The following is a 19,119-nucleotide window of genomic DNA, read 5'->3' as shown; positions in this document are numbered from 1 at the left end:
GGAAGGGACACTAACTCCAAGGTTCTTCTCAACCCCCAAAAACCCTTGTATGCAAAACTCCAATGAGAGACAAACCCTAATGCCACACACAGTCCTAAGTCAAACTCAATAATAAAAATAAGAGGATAGGGGAATATTCTAAAATAAATGTCTCCCCCCTATTTTTCCTCCATTACAAATTCACGTTTCATGTGCTTGTAATTTCAATCTCATTTTCTTTAGATATGCATTCCCTCATTTACGTTTAATTCTCTAATCAAACCCAAGTCCATCCATATGCACCCCAAGTCACACTCGGGTCCCAACATCATTAAACTAATAATATTTTCCTAGCATAAGCACTAAGAAAATAAAATATGCCTTTATTTTTTTCACGAACCCTAGAGATAAGTCCACAATACATAAAATATTCATGATACAAAGAGTGGATAGGTCAACAATACCCCATTGATGCTCCCAAAGTGAAGATAAGATGCTTTACTACTAAGTTGTCCCTCGTAAATGCATGATAATGCTTACACATGTGGGATGAATGATCTCCAAGAGTGGATGACTCACTCAAAAATGGTATGGAAAGGATCCATTATGAAATGTCCCCTCCAAAGGGTGCAACATTTTATGCTCCAAGTGACATATCATCTCAAAAGGGTGCAATGTTCCATCAAAAGGTGCCATATCATCTCCAAGAAGGTGCTAGGACATCCCATCAAGGGTGTAATGTCATCAAAATGGCCAACATTCTCCAAAGGAAGTGGAACAAAGAAAGTTGGGATGACCTCCATCAAATGTGCAAGTATCCCCTCAAGGGACCAAGGTTCAATCCAAGTCAATAGCAATGCAAATTACACCATCCAACGAGGAACTTGTGACTAAATGTATCCTTACAATCTAGAGGCATGTACATAAACTCAATGCAACATAGAAGGTGATTCATGTCAAATGTAAAAGCGATTAGGTAGATCACACTAAGCATAACCTTCAAACTTCACTTTAGCTATACAATTTGCCAAGTTTAGGTATGTGAGGGTCATCATTAGCCCCCATTACATGTTAGTACCTAGGAAGAAAAGTATTTCTGGAGAAGCCCATCAAGGAGTAAGTGTAGTGATATATGGTATGGTTTTGGGGAGATAACTTCATGAATTGTTTGCATAGTCGTGCAAGTTTGTTTAAGATATTTATCCACATGAGTGCCTTTCTTGAGGGACCGCATATGTGTTGAGTTACTCTTTCCTCGATACTATTCTTGCCACCCCTTTTCTTTTCTTTTACTTATTTTTTCTTTATTTCCCTTTTTTTACATCATTTCATTGCGTCCCCTTTTTGTATACGCATTTCATTGGATGGGGCTTGGTATAATTACATTTTGTCCTTTTTAGTTATAATTAATTTTGTCCTATTTGTTTAGCTTGCTAGCCAACAACCCTATGATGATTCACATATAGCTAGCCTCAAAAGCCCTCCATCCATGCTCTGATTATTGCTTTATTTCATCTAGCATACTCATTAGATGAAGGTGGCTCATTTATTATAAGATACATTAACCATTTTTATAATCAAGTGCTTTCATGTGATGTGTAAGGGCATTTTAGTATGGATGATAGATTGCTTTTGGTTGTATGCTTGTTCCCATGCGTCACTTTGGTGGTTATCCCTTGCCCTTAGTCTAGTGTGACCTACCTTGAGGCCTTTCTTTCCATTGTCCAAGAGGGGCACAAATAGGAGGCACTAATTGGTGTTGCATGTTCATGGTAATCATACTTAACACTTTCATTTTGTCCCTTGTATCCACATTCCATTTTTTGGTTGATTGCTAGATGTCACCAATATTGGGTCCCTATTTTCCTCAATTTTGATTAGGGGCCCAATTTTTTTTCCCTAAGAGGTTGATGCCGTAGAAGAAAAAATGAGCACGAGCCATATTAAAAAGAAAAAGATTGGTTAGGATATAATAAAGTGCATGGACACAAGTCTATCTTGAGCTTTACCCCCCTCATTAGCTGTCATCCATTTCTTGGCTAATGGATCAACAATCAAAATGAAAGGAACCATGAATATCCCAACCCCGATGAGAAATGAACTACTTCATCTTTAAGGGGTCAGTGATGCATAAATGAGAGATTGTAACCCAAGCTATGCAAGAAAAAGAAATCAATAAAAAAAGGCACACAAGAGGGGTGGTAAAAATATTCCAAGGAAAGGGGTAACTCAAGTCCCATGATTGCTCCCTCTTCATATTATAATGCTCAAGGATGATGGAATTTCATAGCTAATATAAAGATTATGGCATCCTCCATGAAGTAAACCCCTACCATATCACTAACCCCTTTCACTTACTGATTGATGGATTGGGCTAGGAACTGTTTCTCCCCTTGGGGTTGAAAGCACCTAATAGGGCCTTTGGATAAACCTCCCATATCTAAGCATGGTAAGTTGTTTACAAATCATAAGTTAGGAAGACATTTGAAGATGATGCTTGTGTGAAGTACTTTTGTCCTTGTTACCTCTGCAAGTTGTGCGTTAACTTAAAATGGTGAAAGATCCAACTTATGTTGCGCCATATGGGTGGCACTTGGGTAGGTCACCCATTATCACCTCAACAACCTACCTTGCCTCTTTAGGTCGATTCTCCTCTAGCTTCGGGGGGGGGGGGGCGCTCTCCTGCAAATCACTAGGGTTTAGACAATATGAAGCAAGGTAATATCACAAGTAACCCTAGGGATTGAAATGGTACTTTTGAAATAGGAAAAGGGAATGAGGGTGATGGAAGGATACAAAGACCAATGCCAATATTCAAAGGAAATAGGTGGGGTTGTGATCCCAACCCCTTCTTTGTTAGCCCTTTCTTTAGGACTGGATGGGTGAGGAGTTGGGGGTGAAACTATCCCATTCAAGCCAGTCTAGGCTAACTAATGAGGAACTAGGCTTCACTAGGAGGATCTACTCATTTGAGATGCCCCAACCACTATACTAATAGCTATCACCAATATCCCACAAGTTTGGTTGAGGATTCCCCTTAAAAGGCACTGTCCAACACTTGGAAATATGTATGCTTGGTGAAAGCTGAGGGTGAGATGAAGACCCTAAAAGCCTAGATCTCTCCTTCTCAGTGACTGTGTCACTTATTGGATCGGTAAAGCAATTTTGTGATCACCTATTTATATCTGCAAGATTAGTCTAATTAAAACACAAATTATAGGCAAGAATGAAGAAGAAGCATAGAAAAATCAATCTGAAACAACACCCATAAACCAAGAGTTTTTTTTATTAGTCTGTATTTAGAGGAATACTCCAATTCTTCAACCATGATTACAAAATGAGGAAAGCTCATCTCTTCATAGGAGGGTTTAACTCCTTTACAATAAAATATTATTATTTTTTATGAGAGGACTTAGTCTAAAAAGACCAAGACTTTTTCTAACTAAAAGATAATAAAAAAAGGCAAAGTGGACAAAGGCACATGTACAATGATGGTAAAAATTATAAAATCCCTTCCACAATAGTTTTTAATTTTTGATTCATATTGACAATGTCCCCATAACGACTGGGCCCTTATATCTTTGATCACTCATTTGACTTGGCAGTTACACGCAATGGGCTCCAGGTTTGTTGACGAGGTCCTATTCCCGTTGACCAGATCTGGTGCCAATGTCTATCCTGACCACGTTCCAATACATAAATTAACAAAATATTCCAATAGTTGGGTGAAAAATGTCATGATTTGCTGGTACATGCAGGTCCACCTCCTTTGCAGCATTATTTCTGGTAGATCAATGTTTTATGTGTCAATATTTGGCCATGACTACCCACTTGGAAAAGGTGATGGTTTGCTGGATATGGCCCACGATCCACCACTGTTAGTTTGATTTCAATGTTTACTTGACCTTGGAAATGTATCCATGTGCCAAACTGCACCCTTCAGACACAAGAGCACCCTCGAGATAACACTGTTCACAGTCAAGAGCTAGGGCTCAATCATGGGCTCAGAGGACACAACAGAGCCACCTCTTGAACAATCGACACAATAACACCTGAGGTGGGGATTTTACGGTGATCAGAGCACATCTACAAATTTGCCCGAGCAAATTCGACTAGGCACTCCTTTCAAAGGCATCCTTTCGTAGGCTCTTGTTGGTATCCTTTCGTGATATAGTGCATTTGGAGGTGTTAATTCACTTCAGAATTAGAGGCTTGTGGGGAGCGACTGGATTTCTTCTGGTGCCATCTGATGCAGCAACATAAGTGCAAACCACTTCTTCCCTTGAAACTTTTCTCGTATTATTGGCCCCCCTAATTAAAAAATAAGAACAGTTCTAGTAGGTACAACAGTGAGAGTGCAAGGCTGCATTATTGTATACCCAACAGACCCTCTCCCTTCCATTTAATATGCAGCCTCATTCTTTATTCAAGCGCACAGCTCAAGTTTACTCAAGTCTGACCTTTCTGGTGGTGTAGCTACCATGTCCAGCTCGTGAAATTTGGTTTGACTGGATGTGGATTTGTTGAGGAAGGAGGATATATGCCTGCCTGGGCAAGAGAAACCCTTCCTAGGCACGCCGGAACGGAGGGCTAATCACAAGGTGTATTTAAAGATGTTGCGTTTTTACTCATTACTTTCTTGTCCTTCCTTTTTGGGATATTCTCATCGAGGGCCATAGAGTTTTTTCTTAGATAGGCGTGGATAAACAGATGCCCTTTTTAAAAGAAGTTGACTGTGTTGGAATTGCGAGAAACACTGAATTTGTGAGTCCACCTTCAAACAATGCAAAGGAAGTGTTGGCTCGCTGATCGATCAATCAAAGCTTTAAAGATCCATTCCCTGTGCCATGCCATCCCATAAATCTGTATGTAGCAGAATCCCACTTGTACTAGCAGTGGCATCCTGTATTCACATTTTTCAAGCCAGGAATGAAAAACATTCTTTCCTTTCCAAAATAGCTTCCATAGCTGCATGCTGATCATCAAACACTGTAAAATAACCTGTAAAATTCTTCCTTCTTCTCCTTCACCGTTTCTGTACCTATAGGCGATAGCCCATGAATGATGAGTGCTGGGAAACTGATGTACCACAAGGAGAAGTTTCTGGAGTGTTAAGGGTTTGAGATGCTCAAGTATTTTAGCAACCACATTGTCTTCTTTGGGATATCAGTTCAAGCGCTCTGAAATAAGAAGAGTTGCCAAGTTGGACCCATCTCTATATCCTTGATCTGGTGATCGATTTCCCACATTGATGGACCGTCAGGTTTGGCTTTGAACAACATCACCCACATTTTCATGACCACTTGAAATAAGTGCATCTGAGTCACGCACAACTAATTTCTGCAATACAGATACTTTTTTGAAATCCACCGCATAAATATTCCACCTGTTGGATGTTGGATTTGAACTACAAGGCTTCAGGTCCCCTGATTGAGAAGCCACTACACAACTGTTCTGTTTCTTTTCAACACTGCTGCCAATCTTTTATGGGGGAGCAAAATCAATATTTCTGTAATCTACAAAAGAAACATCGACTGTTGAGCATTGTCTGTCTACTATTTGCAAGGTACATTCACACATTTCTGATGATTGGTTCTGGTTCATGGAGCTTAGGCAACTTGTGCAATAGTTTTCCAAGGAAACCATTCTGTTACAAGAATTTTCCCTTTCTCCTCTTCAAGAAGAGAAAAAGTATCTCTTTTACAACTGTACTTACGAAGGTTGATTCTCTCACATTCGTGGCTCTTGTGAAGTTTTCCTTTCCAAGTCTGGTGATGTGTTTTATTGCCTTTTTCAACCTGTGTGCAGACCCAAAAACTGCAGCAGTCTTGTTGAAAATTTTGATATGGGTACCCCTGTTGGAAAGAGGGGTAACAGTCCCATTTGCATTTGATATGGCCAACTTTGATACTCTAACGGTATTCTACTTATGATGATATTCTCACTTGATTTTGAGGGTATGTTTCAGATGCTTACTCCCAGGTACCATTGCCATTGTTTGAGGAATTGTATGAGGATTCTCCCGACTTCAGACAGGATGTCTAGCCCCATTTGATGAGCATTTTGGGCACGAAATCCAGGATGTTGACCACCTTTTGAGGAGCGTTGGCCTTGGGATGGATCTAATATTGATGATGACCATCTCCTCTCCCTCCAGAACCTGAACTGCTGGGCATTTGAACCAGGATGTCACCTAAAGAGATGATCTACCCTGGAAATAGCAAGACGCCCCAGGCTGGCTTTGCGCCTTCTTGATGGATGTTGCCCTGTTTCTTAGCTAATTTGATGATGATGATGACTTGAGACTCCTCTAGAGGGGATGGTACACTTACCTAGATGATGATATTGTGTCCTAGGCTTGTGATGCACCCTTCATGTGGCTTGGAGCGATGATGTGGGCTTGGTTGATGATGACGTGTTGATGAAGAGGGTTTTGCTTGATGATAGGACACCTTGTTGACGAGGAGATGACTTTTTGAATGAAGAGCGCTCTTTGACCCAGCCATGGCACATTTTGATAGAGATATTCACTTTTGGAGGATAACATCACCCTTGGAGGCCTTTTTACTCACACGTGTGGGTCAAAAACAGGCTTATTATTATGTTTTATCATTGAGATAGCTATCTTTTAGGTTAGCTTGTGATCCACTTGACTTGTAACATATTTAATTATCTTTAGCGCTTTTGGTCAATTTTACTCTTAAGTCAACTTGGTTGCCCTCATATAAATAGAGGGAAGTCAATTTAGGATGGATCATTGTAACACACATGAATTGGAGACTGCGCACTAGTAGCCTACTATTCTTTTGGACACAATGAAGCATTGATGTAGCGAATTGTCTTGGGGAGGATATTGTGATTGGAGGGAATTTTCTCTTGGATGATGAAGTGATTCTATGGTGATTTTGTGCAATTTTATTGTGAGTATCTTCTTCCATTTTGCAATTGTTGTAGAATTAGGGTTTCATTGAAATTTTCATCTTAATGTATTGAATCTGTTATGGCTCCAACTTCACCTTTGGAAAAATTATTGCCTACTTTCTATCAAGGAACCTTAGTATAGCTTCCTTGCTCTTAAATCTCCAATCTCCAATAAAATTGATGATTGTGTTCTTAAATTGCTGATGAGAGTCACAAGCAAGAGGGGGAAAAAACCGTAACTTCGAGCTTTGAGTCACTAGTAAAAGTTGTTGAAAATATGTAGCTGCGGTCGGTATTTGAAGTCAAAAAATCAAAAGAAAAATTATTATTATTCTTGCTATTCATGTTGGCCCCACTTCATGAAGGGGTTTGACCCTTGGTCAAAAACCGATTTGATTGGACACATATAAATTGACAAAAAGACCTCATTTGGTATCATCAACTCGACTTCTCTCAAGCAAGTCTAATCTTCTGTTCACATGTGCAAATGAGGAAGAATCTTAATTTTGACCAACGAGCTTTGACTTTGACCAAAAATCTTTGACCGTGGCATTTTCTGGCTGCTTTGACTTGGAATCTTTGAGTGATTGAAGGACGAATATTCTGGGCATCTTTGACTTGACTTGACTGAATCTTTGAAGCAAGACAAACTGGATGTTCACTGGCTTTGACGATAGGTCAAACTGAGTAGTTTGATTGAATTTTTTCTATGAAGCAGTGGGGCCGAAATTCGACCCCTTTACCTCAGTTAATCAGTAGTAACAGGCCAAATTTTGGTCTCTTTGACTAGATTTGACTTGTGAGTAGAATTTTGACTTTTGTTGAAGTATGTAACTAGGTTTGGTCTTAATGATCATAGTGTGGCCTATTGGTGGCGGGCTTGGTTGATACGCTGGTGGTTACGGTTCAAATCCCGCCGATGCCAATACTTTTATTTTTATTTCACTTTTTTGCATTTCAACAGGATTCATTAGTAAATGAAGGTCACATACAGATCCTGTAGCATAGAACTTCACTGTCCATTCATAATAGATTATGCATTTTTTGATGTTGTAATGACCATTTTTGAGGCGATGACAGATGCACTACAGTAACAATGAGAGGGGCTATACTAACAGATATACACGAGGAATTATAGGTAGAATATGGGATATGAGAAACAATTTCTGTAAGTATAATTTTGTTTTATGTTTTCTGTGGAGGTACAGTGATAGTAGATCCTTGACATAAGTTTTTGAGGAGGAAGCGTAACAGAAACACGCTGTTGTAATTACTTTTATGTAATGAAAATATGATTTTTTTTCGGTCTTCATAGATATGAAATGTACTCTTGAATCTTGTATATTTTAAAAGAAAGAAAAATTATTACTATTATTATTATTTTTGTAGCATGGGTTTTATGCTCAAGGTCAATTTATTTGTAGGTCAAGCACCCATTGAATAATTTTAGGGTTTGTCATAGAGTCAAGAAGTCAATTAAGTCATTGTCATATATGAAAGATCCCATTGGGAAACTTGTAATAAGTCAAAAGAATTTATGAGTCAAAATTGTGTCAAAAGACCCTCCAAGGTCAAGTTGGTCTCATGGAAGCAATTTGTACCCCTGGGAAGCCTATATATAAGAGGCATTCGACCTCATTTGAAACACACATCCAAGACATGCAAAAGAGCAAGAAGAAGAAGTTTGATCTTAAGAAGAAGAAGACTAAAAGGCAAGCGAAGTTCAAGAAGGAAGCTAGAATTGAAGGTTTTGGGTCTCTCTCTCTTTCTCTCATGTGAAATGAAATTTTGAAGCTGCTAGGTCGAAGTTTTGAAGTTGCATCTAGGTCGAAGCTGTGAAGTTGCATCTAGGTCAAAGCTGTGAAGCTAGGTCGACGCTGTGAAGCTACATCTAGATCGACGCTGCATCTAGGTCGAAGATGCATCGAAGATGTGAAGCTGCATCAAGGTCGAAGCTGTCAATTTGCTAGGTCGAAGTTGCTAAAGCTACTAGTTGAAGTTGCAAAAATTGTTGCTGGGGGTCGAAGTTGTTGGAGAAGTTGTTGGATGGTCAAAGTTTGTTGCTGGAAGCTGTGTGAGGAAAGCTCATCAAGAAGGAAGGTCAACTTGGTCTTGGAGGGGTCTTTGTCAAGAGTCTTAGGTCTTGGAATTTGTCATTGGAAGATTCTATAAGAAGAGAAGAATTCTTGTGGGTTTTCCTCTCAAGAGGAGAGGTTTAGGCCCTGGCTAGTAGCCTATATTTTGTGTCCTATTGTCTCATTGATCTTCATAGTTTGGTAGTTGTTTGATGATAAGAACACAATAATAATCAAGTGAAAGGAGAAGCTAAATACAAGTACATCGAGTTAAGTAAAAGAACATCACAAGCAGTTATCAGAGAAGAGAAATCACCCTAATTTAGCTGCCCTAGATTTCTCAACAACTTTCTCTCTCTCCTTTGACTAGTTTGACTTGGATTTTGGTTTGGTCAATGGAATGATATTTTGACTAGGAATTCAGATGTACAAATTGATTAAATTGGACAATTTCTCCTAAGAAAGGTTGCTGGGTTTTTCCCTTGGTTTTAGGGTTTTCCCAGGGTAAATTTTATGTCTCTTATGCATCTTTGTTTTACTGTGATCTCTAGTGCCCTATTGCATTTATGGTTGAAATTTTTTGAAGTGTAATTGCTTTATGATCTGAAATGTGCTAAAGAAGTAATTGTATCATTGGAAGTAATTATATGGTAGAAAATTTGTGCTTGTCTTAATTGCACTATAAAAATTCAACAAAAGTGTCAAGGCCCTTACATAAAAGTTTCTCTTCACAAATATTAAAATATGATGCTAGAAAGTCCTAATACTAAAACATTATCACAAAATCACACACATACATACAAAATAGCTCATGTATATAGAGTTTTGTACCCACAAATGTTGTGGCTTACAGGATGCTGAAGCTAGATGGACGAGGTGGTTCTAAGTTGTATGGAAATTCTGCTCAGCTTTGAAGACTGGGGATTGAATGGTGAGTGCTCAACCAAATTCTAGCAATTATAGATAGTCTTCACTACTTAATCAAATAGAGAAGTGTTGTGTGATTTGTTGCAAAGTAGAGATCATCAAGCTTGTGTTCGGTGGGAATACTTGCTTGAGAGGTTCATTGCAGCCTCTATTATGATAAGGATCCCAAAACACACAATGCAACATGCGGAAACATAAAATCTGCATTCATATTTGGCTTCTCCTCTGTCTGCATCAGCGCTGTGGGGGAGTGCCCCCCCCCCGCATCGAATCCACTCCTGCAAAGAAAATTCCCTCCCTGGTTTTCTTTCCAAATTTTTTTTCGCAAAGATGTTCCTAACGCAATTTTTTTTCAAAGAAACAAGAGTTTTTGAGTGGGGCAGCCTAATATTCAAGTTTATGGCCTGATAGGCAATTCATGGTAATGTTAAATTTTTAAAGTAAAAGTGACATTCTCCTTTATCTTTCATTTTCATCCTTTATTTAAATTTGTAACAATACCATGAAATGACTCGGGATGTTTGAGAGTGGTTCCGACCTCTTTGGATTTTATATGGAGAAAGTAGAATTTTAGATCTCACTTAAAATCTAATAGACTTGTCAGTTTTTTAGGATTTTAGGATTGGGGGGATCGCAATATTTCCATTGGATTTTTTCATGTACTAGGGTATGGAACTCGTATTTAATCAAGAGCACCAAGCCCTCTATGTACCTTGATGTTAGTGACATTGGTTGTTGAACTCCTCTATCATGACCCTACTAAAAATGTACCCATCACTCAAACAAAATCTTGAATTAACATGCTACGTTTTTTCTATCTTATGTTAATGCTTAGAGGGTGATATTAATGACAAAGATCCCAAGATAGGCAATGATTTTGGTGATATGTAGGTATTTGTTTTAGCATGCTTTTTTTGGATGCTAGAGGCCATCTAGAGCCTATTTGTTGATGTATTTTCGGATCAAAGATGGATTGCACTCGTTGCTATTTTGGTTATGTACACCCTTACATGCTATATCAATGAGGACTTGTAATTTGTGGACTTGTGGTTGATGAAGATTATAACTACTAGATGAATGACATTATATGGCTTAATCCATGTTTTTACGCTTTTTATCACTAAATCATCATTCTACATGCTTTTGTTGACATATATGCTTCAAAAAATATAAATATATATTATATAAAATTCGCTCCCAAAATCGCTCTCGACTTGGGAGCTTTTGAAAATGTCGCTCCCCACTCCCGCTCCCAAGTAGCCATGGTTTGTATGAATCCTATTTAAATGTCCTAAGCTTGGTCTCCAAATCTTTGTTTTATTATTTATACAATAAAATTTGGTAATGGCTTGTTAGCACACAATATAGCAGGGACCTAAGGAAAGGAAAACTTAAGGGGCAACCACTAGACTAAGTGACAAATGGGATAATGACCCACTGTCACCTCAATCAAAGTCCCCTATTCTTTACGGACTTTCATCAATGGGAGGAGTCCCGGTGCGAAGGGAATCACCTAGAATGAATAGATCAATGATTTAGGTATGAAGTGATTCCACAAAGCCAATTCAAGGATAGACACAACACTGATTTAATGCTTCAAAGAAGCTAAACACTCTCCAAGAAAGGCCTTGAAAGAAAGGAGTTGTAGACTTAGGGTTTTGAGATATGCAATTATAATTGGTATTCCTAAGATCAAGACTCCAAGTGATGGGATAAGACCTTGCGCTCGACCTAGGTTTTTATGAATAATTGTGGGAAGAAACACTTCCAAGGTACTCACTAGGTCAAGGCAAGGGAGGATAAAGGGTTTCTTATGATTTATTCCAATGAATGCTATGCTCATACAACCCTCAGAGAAGGTCCCAAGGTGAGAGAGAAAGACCTAGGTTTTACCTCTTGGGGCAACACCTAGGGCAAGAGATTTTATGGATGAAATTCAGGCGAATGGCCAACAAACTTATAGCATAGGTAGCCTAGACCCTGAGCTTGATGTTTGGACCCTCAAATTCTTGAAAACTGGCCTCCCTAAAATTTTGCCGCAAGCCCTAGATATCCATCCTACCTTTAGGGGAACAAAATTTAGGAGGAGAAAATATGGAGATAGAGGAGTTTGATCACCAAAATCCTTGGACTAGTGCCTAGTCCTTTGGGCTATGGATTCCTAGATGCTTTTAAATTGGCCAAAATCGTCTTTAAGGAGGCTAAAGGTTGATGCCCTAGCTACCAACCTTCAACATTTACCTACTCAAAATTGATGGAAATTTATGGAGAAAAGACAAAACTTCATCCACTAGGAACATTCATCATTTGCCATCCAATGAGTAACATATGAAATTGAGAACCAAATAGCTTTCCAAAATGATGTTCAACAAATTAGGGCACAAGAGCATTAACCTAGTTATGACAATTCCATACAGTAGACATTATTTCAAAAAAATATTCAACAAGAAGCGCTTATAAGATGACAATATGATATATCCATCCACAAATCATGAGATAGCTCCGAAGATGTTAATTTTAGGTATGTTCTATGCTTAGAGCAATTTATTTCAATTTTCACAGTTAGCTCAATATCTTATCTAGATTAGCAATCACATCAGCATTAAAGTAAATTGCAGATAGAACATACACATAGATCGCAAAAGACAAGCCAAGACAAGAGGACACAAGATGTGGCGCTAGCCAGGGACAAACCCCAATGTGGGGAAAGTTGAAACCCTTGATCAATTCTTCTTATATGTTGTTCAATAGTTCAGCAGAGAGAGAGAGACAAAGAGAGATAATACATTTACAACAGAAGTCAACACTTTGACTTATAATAACATGGATGAACTTAGTTGAAGACATGCTGCTTCAACTGATTCTCCCAGGTGACTCCATCACCCATCATAGTGCTGCACCTCGTCATCATGCTGCACTCATCATCACTATGTTGGACCTCATTACCATGCTGCACACATCATACTGCTGCACCATGATTTCTTGTAGTCCCATGCAAGCGCCATGTCCTTGCTATCCCATCTACCATGCTCCACCATGATTGCGTTTGCTACTGTCCCACTGTTTAGCATTGTTGTGCCATGTCATAGCTTGCTGTCCCAAGTACCAAGCTCCAACAAGCACCATGTCCTGCTGTAGCACTTACCATGTTGCTGTCCCTTGCAGCACCATGCTGCTGTGCCACTGTTTAGCATTGCTGTGCCATGTCATAGCTTGCTGTCCCAAGTACCAAGCTCCAACAAGTACCATGTCCTGCTGTACAACTTACAATGCTGCTGTCCCTTGCAGCACCATGTTGCTGTCCTAATGTGCTTTGGCTGCCACATGTCATTGCTGCTCCTATGATTGCTTGTTGTCCCATTTGTGTTTGCAGCACCGTGCTTGCTGCTGTCCCATTGTAACCTACAACAACCCAACAATCATGCCCCAAAACATACCTTGAACAACCTTAATGAACTGCGGCCTAGTCAAGGTAGATGGCTGCCTCCTCATGCTGCCGTTCTGAGCATATGGAAGCCCCTAACACTTCCACGCTAGCTTGTTTTGGAGTGGCTAGGCTTGTGGCCTACCACAGACCTCTGCTGCACACTAACAACCTTCTGAAACAGTCTTACCTTACCTTTTGCTGCCCTCAAACAATCTGTAATTCTCCTTTCCAAACTCGGCCTCCCTACAAGTATGAACAAACCTCATTTAGAATAGCGTATGGCAGTGAATGACTGCGTCTAGGGTATTCTAGGACAACAACATTAGGCCTGTGTTTAGGCCTCTCCATACAGTGTTATGTTCCTCCTTTACTCAGCCTAGGAGCTTGCCCTCTTGGCCCTAGAACCTTGGCCCTCCATCCATCAATTCGGTCACTTGAAGTGGCCTGTGGCTAGGGCATCATGGACTTGCGGCTAGGGCATCATGGATCTGCGGCTAGGGCATCATGTAACCCTCCTTGACTGTGGCTAGGTATCCTTTTAGGACTGCGGCTAGGTAGGCTTTTAGGACTGCGGCTAGGGTAGCTTGTTTAGCCTCCTTCATAGTTGCGTTAACACTCCTTCCATGACTGCGTTAATGGTAAGGACATCTTCTTTAGGTCAGCGTATAGGTCCCTTCCATAACTGCTGTTTGATCTCCATTAGGGTAGTGTAGATCAGCCTCCTTCCCTCCTGCGTTTAGGGCTTCCTCTCCTAGATTTCTCTTCCACTAAAACCCAAAGCGAGTGGAGAGAAATCAAGAGTGAAGTGTGTATGAAATGACTCTCAAGTCATCTCCTTTTATACTAAAACGTTGAGCACATGTGGGGGTTATTTGGTTGCTGGCTGACCTTGAAAAATTGTCTTATAACACAAAAAAATTCGTAACTCCATGAATACTTATCAGAATAAGATGATCTTTAGATCAATCCTACACCTCTTGATGAGAGGAGTCCAGGGAAAATATCAGCTGCCATAAATAAGATGACCCACATGGAGTTTGGCCCTAGTTGCCAATTTTAACAGAAGAAGATTGAAAATTTCAGCTCCAAATGTCAAAATGCATGAAAGAAACCTCCCTTATCTCCAAAGAAATAGTTCAAGTTCTTTAATAAGAGAAGAATCCAAGTGATGATGATGATCAAATACAAATGAAGGTGAGTTCAATTTATATGTGTCTCACCAAGTGGAATTATTAGCCTAGGGGCCCCTAGCCGACCAAGTAACTCTCATAAATTATAAATTAGCCATGCAAATGCTAGCCAAATTGATGTTTTCATGCTGATGTATGGCTGTTGGAAGGCCACGTTGAGTCCTCTAGGTGCCAAGATGAGAGAGAGGACTCCATAGATCACCAATTAGGGGATGGCCTCTAATTCTTCATGCAAGTCATAATTCGGGGCCCCAAAGTGGGTTTGGGGCACAAATGCTGGTCTCATGGGTCTCGTGATGATATAATAGCCTGTATAATGCTCCAAATGAGGGCTTTGATGATGGTGTCTACCCTCCCATGTCTCAAGGGTGAGACAAACCTCCTCTGGGCCTTGGATCAATTGCCATGATCATGCTAAGTTGGCCAGGGCATGCTGGTCCAAGTGCATCATCTCACGAATAATGTGGAGCAATGAAAAATCTATTGAAGGTGCTGAGGGTGCCCATGGCATGAAATGATGCTCGAACACATGATGGAGTCCCATGGCTCTTAACACATCCCTTAGAGGTGTCAATATGATCTTCTAGTGGGCTTGGGCCCCAGTTAAGTTGCCCAACCCATTATGAAACCACCTGCCAATTACATATAAGATCCAGTGCGCTTCTTCACCATCAAGTACAATGATTCATTAGTGCATCTAAGTGAACCAAACTTGTAATCAAGGGCACATTGAGACCTTATAATGGGCTTCCCTTCCAAATTTGGGGCTTTAATCTTGTAATAGTGTTACCTCTCTAGGTGGGAGTGGCTAATAAACAACCCTATTAGGTTTCCTAGCCCATAAGGGGAAAGACAAGTCCATGGTACATCCTTCAATTGATATGGGTCATGTGATTAATGCTGAGATGGATAAGGACACATGGGTCTCAAAGCCAAATGCCATGGGTTCAAGGATGGTAATGACGAGGGATGTCCACATATTTATGTGTATAGATGTAGCAGGGAGCAATCATAGATACATGAGTTACCCCGACCTTTGTTTTTCCACCCTTCTTCATTTTTCTTTTTGCCTTTGCTTGATTTTTTTCTTTGTATTACTGCTTCGGGCTCCAGGAGATGAGAGCTTGCCGTGTATGATATAAGCAGTTATTACTGGGGCAGTTCATCGCTCACTGGGGGTTGGGATGTGCATGGGTTCCTTAACGATGTGGGGGCATTCATGGGACCCTAGGAACTAGGGTCATGGCCATAATGATAAGGGGTTGGGCTCATGTTTTGGCTTTTTCCCATGTGCTATTTAAATATCCCGACCATGTTTTGCATTTTTTCTTTTCTTTTGTTTCTTTCTTGTGGGCATGATATGCTTTTAATGTTCTTTTAGCTGCATCAACCTTCAGGGCAACATTTTCAGGTGTGACCCAAACATGTGGACAAGGGGAGGTGGTGTACCAGTGCCTTGTGGACCTAGTGGTCATGTGGACCTAGAGAGGGAAGATGATGAAATAGGGCTTGTAATGTGTGAAGGGGAGTGAAAAATGAGAAATGGGAAAATGGAGCCGCGCTACCAAACTTGGGCTTTCCCTAGTAGTGCCCTTCCTGAAGCTACAAGCCAAGAGGCGAGATCCCACGGGACTATGATTGAGGATAACCTCCCATTTAAGGTGAGGGAACAAGACTATAGTCAAAACCTTTCCTTCTTCCAAGTCATCCAATAATCCATGCCCAAATTGCCCACGGAAAAATAAGCATAAGCACCAGATTGCACAATGAAAAACATACCTTTAGGGTTTGACTGCCCACCTTCAAATATATGCCCTCGACAGATGGGCGAGGGGACATATGACTGGCTCAGGGAGTGGAGATCAAATGGCACAATATATCGGCTACACTGGTTGTTGACACCTAATCCTTGTGATTGGGTGAATATATGTAAATAGATAAATAAGAAATATGAACAGTCATCGGGAGATGAACTAAACAGTCTCTCCCTCATGTATATAATGAAGACCTACCTGATGGAATAGAACACACGAATCATTTTTTGCCTTATGGAGTTACTGCCTGGCCTGACACTGGTGGCTGTTAGGGGCTTCTGGCTACCTGCTGAAGACAAATCTAGGAGAAGAATTCTCCTATGGGGTCGCCTGCTTTTGGTGGGTAACATGGCCTTCAAAATATTTTCTATTGGCAATATCAACTATCACTTGAGAGCTCAATAAGAAGCATTTTATAACCTCAGTGTGAAACACAAGAAAAGGGGATAATGTCCCAGACTCCTTGTGAGGCACACAATGAAAGGCAACTAGAGAATGTCATCACTAGAAAGCAAGAGAACAGTATTAGTCTTTGTGAAGATATTTTTTCTATATGTTTGGGAGTTGATTGTCAGGCATATATAGGTAGTAATATGTTTGTAAGGTTATTTTTTGTGTTTAACTCTAGTGTTACCATGAAGATGAAGATGCGGCTGCTAGTAATTTTATTACATATAATGCTATCAGTCTCCTTACATTTTTTGTCCCACTTCTTGCTAGTGTTATTGGCTTCTGTGCAGTTATTTATCTCATCTCTAATTTCTGCTGTCAAATCTGTTTTTTCTACTGGTGCTCTGATGCTGGTAGATTTGTAAGCCCCTTCTGCTTCTCACTCACATTTTTACTGTCTGAGCTATGGGATCGCTGTTTATTATTCTTGATTTGCTCTACCTATAGTAATTTGTAAATACATAATTGCTGTTGGAGAACTGACATCATAAGTGTGCCTGGAATTTACATTTCAAGTTTCAACTACTTTTTCTGATACTGTTATTTTTTCAGCTTTCTTTGATTCACTTGCCATATTTCCTTTCAGCGTTAGTATGAATCATTGCATGGTGATTCTGAGAGGTCTGTCCTATGACAACAAATAAGAAGATATCTGGAATTAATTAATTTATTATGTGTAATACCATTAGGCACAAAGGCTTTGCTGTTAGTATGACTCATTGCATGGTGATTCTGAGAGGTCTGTCCTATGACAACACATAAGAAGATATCTGGAATTAATTAATTTATTGTGTAATACCATTAGGCATAAATGCTTTGCTGTTATTCTGGCACGGGTTGGTGACTTGTTTTAATTGTTAACTTTGTTCCCGTGTTTGGAGGACAGGTGAAGGTTTAAGTCCTCAGCTTCTGGAGACACTTGTAAGGATGGCACCAACCAAAGATGAAGAAAGAAAATTGAAAGATTATAATGGTGACATTTCTAAGCTTGGTCCAGCAGAGCGGTTCCTCAAGGCATTAGTGAATATTCCTTTTGCCTTTGAACGATTTGATGCAATGCTGTACAGGGAAAATTTCAGAGAGGAAGTTAGTTATATCAGAGAATCATATGAGACATTGGAGGTAAACTTCCTGTGCTGTTTATTATTGCTAATTAGAAGGCCTTGAATGATGCATGAAAGGATCTTTCTAGGTATAAATTTTAAGAATACATGAAACAGATGAAGGAATGATATGGTTTGTTTCCTCCTTAACTGTTTACAGGCAGGATGTAAAGAACTGAGGTGCAGTCGTCTATTCCTAAAGTTGCTGGAAGCTGTTCTGAAAACAGGTAATCGAATGAATGTTGGTACCTATCGTGGAGGAGCTCAAGCTTTTAAGCTTGACACCCTTCTCAAATTAGCAGATGTCAAAGGTACAGATGGCAAGACAACCTTGTTACATTTTGTTGTTCAAGAGATTGTAAGAGCAGAAGGTATGCGTGCTGCGCGGGCTGGTGAACAATCTGTCTCTGATACTACTTCCAATATCGTAGATGGTCAAACTTACCATAAAAGTGATGAAAATGAGAATTCTGAGGATAGAGAAGACTATTATAGAAAACTTGGTCTGCAGGTTCTTGCAAACTTGAGCACTGATTTATGCAATGTAAAGAAGGCAGCTGCAATAGACTCACATTCTTTGACTAGTTCTGGGTCAAAACTTGCCACAGGGCTTGCCAAGATGAAGTCATTTTTGCGAAGAGAGTTTGGCAGTCAAAAAGGGGATGAGAATGCAAGTAATGACATGCCAGAAGGTATCTTTCATAAGTCTATGGCATTGTTTCTGCAGCAGGCTGAAGAGGAGATCAGTCAAATACAAAGTGAAGAGAGGAGAGTCTTATCTCGTGTGAAGGAAATCACCGAGTATTTTCATGGTGATGCGGCAAAGGAGGAAGCACACCCATTTCGTATTTTTGTGATTGTACGAGACTTCACAAACATGTTGGATCATGTTTGTAAAGAAGTTGGCAGTATTCCGAAGAGGAATCCTCCATCCTCCTCTCAGAAAGGACCTTCCTCAATTTCAGATGATCACTTATCACATTCTCTTTTCCCCACTATTTTTGATAGAAATGTTTATAGTGCTGATGACGAATCTTCACCTCCATAATTGTTGCTATGCAGAGTATATTTGTCTCAAGTAAGTACAGGCTTTCTGGTTTTCTTTCCGTTTGTCAAAAGTGTCAACTCTAATGTAGAACAAAAGCTAGAAAATATCAGTTTCTAATACCCCCTTTATCATGGATTAGGTCACTTAATACCTTGGTTTCAGTATAAACGTCTTAGAAGGATCTC

The 19,119-nt window shown here is 39.9% G+C and overlaps 1 protein-coding gene across 6 annotated transcripts in view; it reads left to right on the top strand.

The window, feature by feature from the left end:
* Positions 1-19,119, top strand: part of LOC149232384 (uncharacterized) — a 105,950-nt gene that overhangs the window by 51,852 nt on the left and 34,979 nt on the right. For all 6 annotated transcript variants that reach the window (XR_016248141.1, XR_016248142.1, XR_016248144.1 and 3 more), the window contains exons 4-5: positions 17,670-17,905; positions 18,047-18,964. Coding sequence is in view for 1 of the 6 variants with exons in the window: in XM_089379397.1 (XP_089235523.1) it covers positions 17,670-17,905; positions 18,047-18,934 (1,124 nt within the window). In the remaining 5 variants the exon portion in view is untranslated. The remainder of the gene's footprint in view (positions 1-17,669; positions 17,906-18,046; positions 18,965-19,119) is intronic.

Source organism: Pinus tabuliformis, chromosome J, assembly GCF_031772625.1.
Source record: "Pinus tabuliformis cultivar Carrire ecotype Pingquan chromosome J, CPIR1, whole genome shotgun sequence".
Taxonomy (NCBI): domain Eukaryota; kingdom Viridiplantae; phylum Streptophyta; class Pinopsida; order Pinales; family Pinaceae; genus Pinus; species Pinus tabuliformis.
This window is presented reverse-complemented; position numbering and strand designations above follow the sequence as displayed.